This window comes from Carcharodon carcharias, chromosome 7 (genome assembly GCF_017639515.1).
Source record: "Carcharodon carcharias isolate sCarCar2 chromosome 7, sCarCar2.pri, whole genome shotgun sequence".
In the NCBI taxonomy this organism is placed as follows: Eukaryota; Metazoa; Chordata; class Chondrichthyes; order Lamniformes; family Lamnidae; genus Carcharodon; species Carcharodon carcharias.
This window is the reverse complement of record NC_054473.1, coordinates 12,645,243-12,657,606: the sequence shown is the minus strand read 5'-3', so window position 1 is coordinate 12,657,606 and position 12,364 is coordinate 12,645,243. Positions and strand designations below refer to the sequence as shown.

General features: G+C 45.5%; 1 protein-coding gene across 1 annotated transcript in view; it reads left to right on the top strand.

Moving 5' to 3' along the window:
- col7a1 (collagen, type VII, alpha 1) overlaps window positions 1–12,364 on the top strand; it is a 242,415-nt gene that overhangs the window by 1,670 nt on the left and 228,381 nt on the right. Inside the window, exons 4-9 of the mRNA XM_041191107.1 lie at window positions 790–921; window positions 2,358–2,504; window positions 3,592–3,711; window positions 5,284–5,433; window positions 7,172–7,311; window positions 10,208–10,331. Coding sequence (XP_041047041.1) covers window positions 790–921; window positions 2,358–2,504; window positions 3,592–3,711; window positions 5,284–5,433; window positions 7,172–7,311; window positions 10,208–10,331 — 813 coding nt within the window. The remainder of the gene's footprint in view (window positions 1–789; window positions 922–2,357; window positions 2,505–3,591; window positions 3,712–5,283; window positions 5,434–7,171; window positions 7,312–10,207; window positions 10,332–12,364) is intronic.

Here is a 12,364-nt window from a genome sequence, read left to right as displayed (position 1 = left end):
CCGATTGCTTTTTGTGGGAGTCGTGTCCAGCCTGTCGTGCCTGTCACTCTCTACCTATCGACTTGTCTGGTTTAAGTAGCTATTTTCTCTCAGGAAACGCGATGGTCTCTTTCTCATCTCTGACACAATGCAGGCTGAAACAACTCAGCTATGAGTTTGCTGTGCAGATATTGAAAAGGGCTCAGAGAATTTTGCGGACATTGTGGAGGGGTTGCGGAGAAGTGTGAAAACCTTGGAGAGGCTGCATCTTGGTCTATTCAGCCTCAAAGGGAAACATCTGGGAGTTGGTCTTCGAGGTAAACTAGATAGATAAGGACATGGGATTATTAATTTAAGCCACTAGAATTGATATCGAAAGTGTCTACTTTAAACAGAGCGAATGAGTTACGGACAGAGCAAGGGAAGCCAAAATCCAGGAATCTGTTAAGACGCAATTTAGATGCTGAACTGAAGGGGCTGCAGGATTTCTCTGTGTGAATGAACTAAGATGGGCCGAATGGCCTCCCCAATATATAATTATCCTCTGACCTCACCCCAGGGATTTACCTCCATTTGTTCGCCCCTGGGGAAAATGGGCACGAGCTAACTCCTTCCTATTTCCCGGTTGAAACATGTGCCCTTCTCACCGCAGTGACACAGGTCGGCCCATCACTTTCAGGGTCTTAGCTAGAACGTTCTGTTTTCCAAGGGGAATGATTACGCCCTGCACCACTCCCGCAAAACTGTCCCTCCATTGTTTCCACGTGGCAGCGTTAACCTGTTGGTCTTTTTGTAATGTCGAAATTGCAGCTGCTGTTGAACGTCTGCTGGGAACAGTTGGGAATCTCCGGATCATCAGCTCAACCACAAAGCGGATTCAGATAGCTTGGAATGGTGTGCCGGGAAGCTCCGGATATAGAATCTACTGGAGGCTGGCAGACGGTAAAATGTTTAGTGACTTTAACATGTTGCTTTGAAAATCACTATAGCAGCTCAATGGACTGAGAGAACAGCAGCGAGTGACCTGCTGCTCCCAGTACAGCTACAGTCTATAAACCGGCCATCATAGTCAGGAGTCAGCCTGATAAAGGGCATGAGCTGATTTGATTTGTTTCTGACTCTTGTTAAGGTTGAGTTGCCTCTAGACTTGACTATTCCAATGCCCTCCTGTATATATACGGTATAAATTGTTCTTTTCCCCTTATATTGGTTTTCTTGCAAGTGTCCTGATGAGTGCAAGGCAAAAAGCTTCGACACGTCTCTTTTTCAGCAATGCTTGAGTGTCAATTTGTAACTTAGAACTTTGTAATCTAGAACGTACCTCAGTGTCATGCCAGATGGTAGATTTACTCAGAAGGAGGCCATTCAGTCCATCGTTCCTGTGGCAGCTCTTTGAAGAAATCTATCCAATTAGCCCCATTCCCATGTCCTTTCCCTGCAGCTCTGCAATTTCCTGCCCTTCAAGTATTTGTCCAGTTCCCTTTTGAAAGTCACTATTGAATTTTCTTCCACCACTCTTTCGGATCAGTGAGTTCCAGATCATAACTGCATCCCATTGCTTACATTCTGTTTTCCTGATGTTGCCTTTGGATCATTTACTAATCACCGTAAATCCCTGCCCTATGGTTACTGACACTTCTGCCAAAGCAAACGCCTCCTTATTTCTCTGAAACCCTTCGTGCTGAATCAGATCCACCCTTAACCTTCTCTGCTCTGAAGAGGACAGCCCAGGCTTCTCCAGTCACTCCGTGTAACTGAAGTCTTTCGTCCTTAGTAACATTTGAGTAAGCCTCCTCTGTACCTTCTCCAAAGCCTCAACATGCTTCCCAAAGTCTGGTGCCCTGAATGGGAAAGGGGCTAATTGGATAGCTTTTTTCCAGCACAGGAATGATGGAATGAATGGCCTCCTTCTGAGTAAATCTACCGTCTGGCGTGACACTGAGAAACGTGGGTCAACAAAGTTCTGGGTTACACATTGGCACTGGAGAATTGCTGGAAAGGAGACATGTCAAAACGTTTCATCTTGTACTCATCAGGACGCTTTGCAAGAGTGGGAATAATATATTAATATAAGGGGGAAAATAATCATTTATACTGTATACATAGAGCATAAGTTGTTGTTTTCCCCTTATATTGGCATTCTTGCAACGTGTCCTGATGAGTGCAAGATGAAAAGTTTTGAAGTGTCTCTTTTTTCAGCAATATTTACATTCTGTGCTACCAAACCACAATTTAGTACTCATAGTACCCTAGTTGGGACCCAATCAGTGTTTTTTGCAAAGTTTAGCATAACTTCCTTGCTTGTACTGAGACATATGTTTACATATGAAGGTTACATTGGTTTGGATCCTAATTATTGAATGAAATCCTGCTGACAGGTGGCCCAGAGACCAGTCGATTGGTTACAGCAACCATCACCACATTTGATATCCTGAATCTGCAGCCAGGGATGAGTTACATCATCAGGCTCTCGTCCCTTTTTGGCGACCGTGAAGGGACCCCTGTAACAATCACTGGTGCCACAGGTAAGAGTCAGTGAATTTTTTTGACAAGAGATTATATGTGTTTGCTTGTCGATGTGCATTTACCTGAGGCTCTGATTTAATGTTCACTTTATTTCTGTAGCACCTTTCACAACCATCAGGGTGTCCTGAAGGGCTTTAGAGATGACTTAATACTTTTGAAATGCAGTCAGACCTGTAACATAGGAAACTTAGCAGCTTAATTTGGGCACAGCAAACTCCCACAAACAATAATAAGATAATAACCAGATAAGTTAGGTGTTGGTTGAGGGTTAAGTGATAACCAGGGCACTGGAAGGTACCCCAGTGCTTTCCTTCGAAGCAGTGATCTTTTATGTCTGCCTGAAAAGGCAGATGGGGCCTCGTTTTAACACCCAGAAGACCTCTGACAGTGCAGCACTCCCTCAGCAATGCCCTGCGTTATATCCCTAGATTACGTGCTCAAGGCTCCGCAGAGTTTGGGGACTTGAGCACATGACCTTGTGACTCCAGTATCGACATTTTAGTCCCAGTGGGCAGCCTGACACTGGGCATTTTGGCCACGGTGCTCACTGCATTGTTTTTGATTGGAGTGGTGAAGTACTGGGAAGCGACCAGATAATTCCCCATCAGGGAGCTGATCCATTCATAGACCTCAGCTTGCCCCATCGGGTGTACAACATTGAGGAAAGGCCAATAGCAAGTTGCCCACACTCATGGTTCCTCACAATGCTCGATTTGGAACAATTGTGCAAACGACGATAGGAATCGCTCGATGGGGTGGGGGTGGGGTGGGGGTGAGCCCAAGATCGTGCCTATCATACACAAAAGCTCTTCTTCAATTTGGACTGAGCTGATGTTTTGATCTGGGATGTCCCAAGGTCGTGGAATAAATTTTGGTATATAAATTCAGATCTTTCTTTCTTCCTGAAATCTGTGCGAAACAGATCTAAAATTGGCATGGCGACCTTTGGGTAGGTGTCAGATGGAGGTTAGTCTGAGTCCATTTTAATCTCAGTCATAGAGTTGTTATATCACAGAAGGAGGTCATTCATTTATGGAATCCATGCTGGCCCTGGTTTCTGAGAGCTCTCTGTTACTTTACTTGCAGCCCAGGCTGAGAAAGTGCAGGGATTCCGAGTGATAGATGTCGGTACAAGCAGGATGACACTGGGCTGGTATCGTGTCCCTGGAGCTACAAGCTACATCCTGTCTTGGAGACTTGCTACCGGTGAGTTCACGTATTGAAGTCCCTCAGGCTCTGTTATCTTTACCTGAAAGTCCTGAAGGACCAGACAAATAGCATTGCCCTCTGATCATGAATGAGGTTTTGCGTCTAGCCTGGACAACAGGACTAAGATTGGATTTCATTTCATGGGAGCCTTGTCCCTCAGCACCAGGTGATCCAAACTGAATGATCAAATTAATACCCAAATTTCCTGAGCTTCAAAGCAGGAACTAAAACCCAACTCGGCCTGAGCAAGCAACAGCACCTTCCAAATCTACCATTCATCAGGACAAGGGCAGCAGATGTAAAAACCAAAAAACTGCGGACGCTGGAAATCCAAAACAAAAACAGAATTACCTGGAAAAACTCAGCAGGTCTGGCAGCATCAGCGGAGAAAAAAAGAGTTGACGTTTCGAGTCCTCATGATCCTTCGACAGAACCTCAAGTTCTGTCGAAGGGTCATGAGGACTCGAAACGTCAACTCTTTTCTTCAAGGGCAGCAGATGCATGGGAACGCCAACACCTGGAAGTTCCCTTCCAAGCCACTCTCCATCCTGACTTGGAAATATATCGCCGTTCCTTCACTGTCGCTGAGTCAAAGTCCTGGAGCTCCCTCCCTAACAGCACGGTGGGTGTACCCACACCACATGGACTTGGCTGGTGGGATTACCCCATGAGGAGAGATTGAGGAGACTGGGCCTATATTCTCTAGAGTTTAGAAAAATGAAAGTCGGTCTCATTGAATCTTCCAAAATACTTACAGGGCTTGACAAGGTAAGATGCAGGAAGGATGTTTCCCCTGGCGAGGTGGGGGGTGGTCTAGAACCAGGGGACACGGTCTCAGAATAAGGGGGTTCCCTTTTAGGACTGAGGTGAGGAAGAATTTTTTCACTCAGAGGGCGTTGAATTTTTGAAATTCTCTATCCCCGAGGGATGTGGAGGCTCAGTCATTTGCAGAACTCAATAGATTTTTAGATAATAAAGACATCAAGGGATATGGGGATAGTGCAGGAAAATGGCATTGAGATAGAAGATCAGCCATAATCTAATTGAATGGTGGAGCATACTTGAGGGGCATAATGGCCTCTCCAGCTCCTATTTCCTATGTTCCAGTTCAAGAGTGTGCTCAACACCACCTTCTCAAGGACAGTTAGGGATGGACGCATTCCAAGAACAAATAGAAAAAAAAATCACCCATAGTAACAGGGGAGGCAGTAGCATAGTGGTATTGCCACTGGGCTGGTAATCTAGAGACCCTGGATAATTCATTGGGGACCAGGGTTCAAATCCCACCACAGCAGATGGTAGAATTTGAATTCAATGAAAATCTGGAATTAAAGGTTTAAGGATGACCATAAAATAATGCCCTTTGGGGAAAGTAAAGAATTCTGGTCTGGTCTACATGTGACTTCAGACCCACAATAATGTGGTTAACTCTTAAGTGCCCCCTGAACAATGGGCAATAGCCAGCAACACCTACATCCCGTGAACAAATGTTGATCAGTAAAATTATTTGCTGGTTAGTTTTTTGAGTACTGCCAACCCCATTAATCCCACAATATTTATATGCTTCAGCTCAAAAAGAACAGCAGTCAGTCACTGTAACAGAAACGACTGCTTCTTACCACATCACCGACTTACAGCTTGGTAGAGAGTATATCTTCACAATCCGACCAGTGTTTGGAACAGAGTTTGGGCCTGAGACCTCCATTACCGAAAAGCCTGGTGAGTGCGCAGTCATAGAATGTTCCAGAAGCACAGGAACCATCGAATGTCTTTTTCTCCACAGGAACTGTGCAGCCTAATCCTACTCTCCTGTGTGCTTCCCAGTTCCTGTTAATGTTTCCCTCTCTCACCCTGTTTTTTAAGAAATTGTGTGGATCCTGCTTCTATGGCAGTTTATGAACCAGAGGTGACTTTAGAAACAGTAGTGAGTTGTTGTGACCTGGAACGCGCTGCCTGAAAGGGCGGTGGAAACAGATTCATTAGTAACTTTCAGAAGAGAATTGGATAAATACTTGAAGGGGAAAAATTTGCAGGAAAGACCAGGGAAAATGGGATTCATAGGATAGCTCTACAATGGAACAAATGATCTCCTTCTCTGCTGGATGTTTTAAATATTATTTTAACTAACCTCTGAGTAAAAAAAAACAATTTTATCAAAAACTCTCCCTTTAATTCTTTTTGTTTTTGTCTTAATTTTACCTTAGGTTATAATTATAGACTGCGGAGGTCGTGTTCACATGATATATGAGGAGGTTTATGTTTACCATTTGGGATTAAAGTCTATAATATGATGTCAGTATGACTCTGTTCACCCATCACCCTGGTACATGCTGACCTACATTGGTTCCCAACAGAGTTTCAAATGTACAATTCTTATCCTCATGTTCAAATCCCTCCATGACCTAGCTCCACACTATCTCTGTAACTCCTCCAGTCTTACACAACCCTTCGAGATCTCTGCTTTGCTCCAATTCTGACCTCTTGCGCAACTGCAAATTTTATTGCCCCCATCATTGGCAGCCATGCCTTCAGCTGACGGCCCTAGGATCTGGAATTCCCTTTAAAACCATGCCGTCCTTTTCCTCTTTTCAGATGCTCCTCAAAACCTACTTCATTGACCAAGCTCTTTGCCATCTCTCCTAATATTTCCTTACGTGCTGTCTCTTTCTGTCTAACTGCTCCCTGGGACGTTTAAGGTGTTATACAAATGCAAAGTGTTTATTTTTGAATTGCGTGGAAGAGAAGACAAGACGCACCAAGTGGTTTGGTGGCACCAAGCTGGGTGGAATAGGTAAAAGCTGGTATGCATGGGACAAGAAAACTTCTTGAGGATTGAGGGATATGGGAAAATCGGGTGGGAAGGTGGAGTAGAGATAGAAGATCAGCCATGATTTTAAAAGGTTCACCGGACTGATTCCTGGGATGAGGTGGTTATCTTATAAGGAAAGGCTGGACAGGTTGGGCCTGTATCCAGTGACGCTTAAAAGAATGAGCTGTGATCTTAGGGGGACTTGACAGGGTGTATGCTGAGAGGATGTTTCCCCTTGGAGGAGAGACTAGAGGACACAGTTTAAAAATAAGGGGTCTCCCATTTAAGACGAGATGAGGAGAATTGTTTACTCTCGGAGGATCATGAGTCTGTGGAACTCTCCTGAGAGCGATGGAGGCAGGGTCACTGAATGGTCTTTAAGGCAGAGGTAGGTACATTCTTGACTAACAAGGGAATCAAAGATTATCGCGAGTAGGCAGGAAAGCGGGGTTAAGGTTACATCAGATCAGCCATGATCTTATTTAATGGCGGAACAGGCTTGAGGGGCTGGATGGCTGACTCTTGCTCCTAATTTGTATCTTCGTATGATTGTATTGACTGGTGGAGAAGGCTTGAGGGGCTGAATGGCCTACGCGTGTTCCTTCGTCTCATGCCCGACGAGACTGATTTGCTTTGCGTTGCTCGCAGTGTGTAGCAGAGCACGAGCTGACATCGTGTTCCTGGTCGATGGGTCCTGGAGTATCGGACAGAACAACTTTCAGAAAGTGAAGCAGTTCCTGTACAACGTGGTCTCTCATCTACCTCGCATTGGGACTGATGCGACTCAGGTAGGTCTATCCCTCCCCAATACTCTGATTAGTGGTGAAGAGAACTGGCTGTCGGTTTGTCGTGGCATCTCACGAGCAATCCAGACATCAATCGGGATTAATCTCTTTTGACTCTGGAGTTTAGTGAACTGTCAGCTTGCCTCGATTGGTAGCTGGGGCAGAGGGTTGTGGGTTCAAACCACACTGCGTTCATGAAATTAGAGAAGAGAAGGTTCAGGGGAGATTTGATAGTGGTATTCAAAACCATGAGGGGTATAGACTGAGTTGATCCCATTGGTAGAAGGGGTGAGAACCAGAGGACGTAGAGTTAAGATGATTTGGAAAAGCGACAGATGGGAAAACTCTTTTACACAGTGAATGATTAGGACCCAGAATGCACAGCCTGAGTTTGTGGTGAAGGCAGATTCAGTCGTGCCTTTCAAAAGGAAATGGGATAAGTACCCGAAGACGAAAGAAATTGCAGGTCTACGGTGAAAATGTGGGGGTGTGGGACTAGCTAAATTGCTCTTGCAGAGAGCTGGCACGGGCTCGATGTGCCAAATGGCCTCCTCCTGTGCTGTAACAACCCTATGATGCCCTGAACACATCATCTGTGTGTACTCTGAGGGAAAGCTGCTTAGTCAAATGTGCCAATTTTTGGATCAAATGTTAAACTGAGGCTCTGACTGCCCGTTCATGTTGGTGTAAAAAAAAAAATCCCACAGCAATATTCAAAGGGGGCTTGGGGAGTTCTGGTGTTCTGAGCACCATTTGTCTTTTCAACAATGCCAGTTAAAAAAAAAAACTCGTCATTGATCTCCTTTGTAGTTTGTGGTAGCTTGCCATATGCAAACTGGTTGGCGCACTTGCCTAGAAAACAACAGTACGTGCACTTCGAAACGGATGCGCCGCATGTAAAATGCATTGAGACATCCCTGAGGATCTGACAAGATTCTATATAAGGGCTTTATAAAGGTTGCATATAGCAGTAGTTCATTGGTGTAATAATTCAGTCCCGTGAGTGCTCTGCCTGAAGACAGGTTCTTGGTTAATTGTCTACACAGGCTTCATCCTGAGCTATTCTCCTTGTCAGTTTTTTGTCAGTGGTAGTCCGTCATTGCTTTCTACTCTCAGGGGCAGGGTGAGGAGACAAATCTACCTCAGCTGGAAATGGGAATCAAACCCACACTGTTGGCGTTATTCTGAACCACATGCTAGCCATCTAAGCTAACCGGCCTCCCTGTGTAATAGTAGTGAGCAGCAAGATCTGATTAATTTGATCCTGTAGCAGGTTACAGAAAAATAAACTCTTCATCTCAGAATGTTTAAATTACTATCATAACGTCGGTATGGATTGTATTGTGATTCGATAGCCCCTGACCACTTTTTACTGTTTCGGTGAACGCCATAACTTCTGTGGTTAGTTTATGTGCAGTAATCACAAGGACTCGGCTGTGTGAATATATGGTTCTCTTCTCACCTTTGGGAAAGAGCAAGTTGTGTACATGAGGTAAAATCCGGCCAGGAGACAAATTGCCCAACAGTTATACTTGTCATTGAGGTGAAGCAGATCCTAGAATCCTTAAGTTGAAGAAAGAAACAAATGGATAGAAAGAAAGACTTGCATTTACGTAGCACCTTTCACAACCACCAAATAACTCAAAGAGCTTTACAGCCAATGAAGCACTTTTGAAGTGTAGCTACTGTTGTAATGTAGGAAATGCGGCAGCCAATTTGCAAACAGCAAGCTCCCACAAACAGCAATGTGATAATGACCAAACACATTGTTTTGGGGGTGGCGATTAAGGGATAAACATTGGTCAGGACACTGGGCAGAACTCCCCTGCTCTTCTCCAAAATAGTGGCATGGATCTTTTACGTCTACCTGTGAGAACAGATAAGGACTTGGTTTATTGTCTCATCCAAACAATGGCACCTCTGACAGCGCAGCACTCCCTCAGTATTGCACTGGAACATCAACCTTGAGTTTGCTGCTCAAGTGCTGGAGTGGGACTTGAACCCACAACTTCCTAACTCAGAGGCAGGAGTCCCACTCACTGAGCATATTGCAAATCAGCAAGTGAAGAAAAAATGCAGTCTTTTGAAAATAAGGCTTACCATTTTGCTTGCTGTGTTTGTGAGATTGTAAGCTACATGCATCCAAATAGAGAATATCCAATTTCGAGTCTCCCATTGTGCTGAAAGTAATCATGTCAACAGAAGCTTAACTGTTCAAGAAACGTTGCGCAGTCATTTCACTTCTGGGATCTGCATTGGAATTCAGTCCAGACTGATAGATTGTGTAGCCTGTCTGTTGACTGTCAGGTTCACTCATAACACGGTCTTGATCCAGTTTCTAGAGGGCATGTGACTACGGATATAAAGTCATTTAGCCTGCAGTCTTAAAGATCAATACCAACAACATCGCCTTATACCATAACAGGGTGACATTTCCACTAACACCATCAGCCATCCAAGTGTCCTTTGTAAGTCAAGCTACCAGCTTGTGGGCAGTCTGGGGCTGTGTAGTTATATTCATTGATCAAAGTGCATTAACTCCGTTCTCATTGGACCTCTTTGACTAAGCTTTTGGCCATCTTTCTCAATATCTCCTTATGCGGCTCAGTGTCAGATTTTTCTCTGATCACACTCCTGTGAGGAGCCTTGGGGTGTTTACTACGTTAAAGGTGCTAATGCAAGTCATTGTTAACAAGGAGTGAAGCTTTCATGCCATGGGACTGAGTGACAATTAAAGTCAGCTCTCAGGGGTAAAAAAACAACTGCGAAATCAGCTCCCCTAGAGTGAGCTACTCTGAAACATAATAAAAAGTAAAGGAGTTGTGCCAATTTCATTTAGTAGTTTGATTGACAGGACAATTAGTTTACCTTGTAATGTGGCCCATGTCTCTTTGTGCAGGTGTCTGTGGTTCAATACAGTGATGAGCCGAAGATTGAAATCCCACTTGGTAAACTTGGCACCCACCAGGAGCTGCTCCAAGCCATTAGAGAACTTCTGTATCAAGGTGGTGGCACTAAAACAGGTAGAGTATCTGAATACCAAAGAGCTCTTGGACCTGACGCAGAGACTTCTCCCAGAGAAAGGACCCTCTGGTAGGCTTGTGGTGTCTTCTGGTCTGTGGCACTTTGGTGCGGGGTGTGGGGTGGTGGGGAGTGGGGTAGAATTAGGCTGCTCATTTTGTCCGACTCCCACAATAAAGTTAACGGGACTGAATTTACTTGGCTGTTCTTGCCATAACTTCAACGAGAGTCCAGTGGAACGGCAAAGAAAAGTGTCCAGGTGTGCCAAGCCCTGGGCTATGCTGGGTGTCCCTGGTTGGGTCCTGTAGAAGGGCTGGGGCTCCTGTTTTCCCTTTACGAGGCCAGTGACAAAATATCACATTAAATAACTAAAAACTCCAGTTTCTGCAGAACAAGGATTTTTTTTTCCTGAAGCAAGTGCATGGTAATTATGGTAATCCAGGGTGTCGCAACTGACATAGCCAGGCAGTGAGCGATAGAACTGGAGCCTAATTCCTACAGACTTTACAATCTTTTAATTATAGAGACACAGATTACAACCATGGGGCAGAATCGTCTGATCGATGCGCGGTGATGTCAGGCGTGCTTCCCGATGTCACCTCGCGTCATTCCGGTCTTCAAGTCGACTGTGCGCCTGCTGAACTGTCAAAGGCCTATTGAGGCCAATAATCAACTGACTGAAGTAGTTGTCAGAGCTGCCTGTCTGACCTTAAGGTTGACGGAGGGTAGGCAAAGAGTCCCGGTGGCCTTTTGCATTTTTCATGGAACCTCACCCATGGGCGGGATGAGGCTTCATGAAGGGCTTATAACTTTAATAAAATTTTTCATTAAAATTCATAGACGTGTCCCAGCTCGTGTGACACTGTTACACGAGGGGACATGTCTGAATAATTTTTTTAATTCTATTTTTTCCCATTTTTCACAATCAAATTAATCTCCCTGGGGCACGGAGCTGATTGGCCTTAATTGGCCCACCCATGTAATATGGCGGCGCACAGCCAATCGCGGGTGGCAGTCGTCTGCACGCCCGCCTGCACCCGCTCCCACTCAGCCTGCACGACGGGGAGAAAATTCTCCCCATGACCTCCAGCCAACAACTGAACTTTTGGCTTGTTCCTATATGTGGGGTTTTGCTTGGAGCTGGTGTACTTGGTCATCGCCTTTGTCCCTTCCGACACGGCGTGCTTGGCCAGTTCCCCGGGCAGCAGCAGGCGCACGGTGGTCTGGATCTCCCAGGAGCTGATGGCGCTGCCGCTTGTTGTAATGGTCCGGGCGGGAAGCCTCACCCGCGATGCGCTCGAAAATATCGCTCACGAACGAGTTCATGATGCTCATGGCCTTGGAGGAGGTGCCAGTGTCGGGGTGAACCTGCTTTTTAGATGTAGGTGGGTGTAACTTTCTTTCCTGGATCTCCTCCTCTTGCCACCCTTCGCAGGTAACTTTTTCTGCGCTTTCTTGGTGCCCTTGGAAACCCGCACTTCCTTCTCATCAACCATGCTTACCGTCAGCTTCAGACACAGAATGTGAGTGTAGCTGAGTCCCCAGTCAATGCTCACCACCTGGATGCAATGAACACCTCATTGGTTTACAATTAACCCAGAGGCAGGAATTCATTACACCAGATTTCACGGGACCCAGTGAATATGGGGAGAATGAAGACACTCAGTCAGATGAAGCGACCCGTCCTCCAGAAGATGAGGTTGATTCCGGTTGAGAATCCTCCGCCGATTCAAGTCCACCCACATAGAATTTCCAAACCGGGTGACTCATCCGAGGGTGGCTGTTGGCAAGGTGATTGGAAGGAGGGTGCCCTTCCTCACACAAGGTGACACTGCCGTATAATGTCAGCACAGTGCTGGGTGTTATTGTCAAGACAGGAGTGTGATGATGATGACCTTAAATGATATCTGTTGGCATGACTGTCAGGTGAGTGCGTTGAACTGTAATCCCCATCCACAAGGGTGCACGGGGGTTGGTAGCATATGGTAATGTTACTGGGCTCGTAATACAGAGGTATGGGTTAATGCTTGCAGAA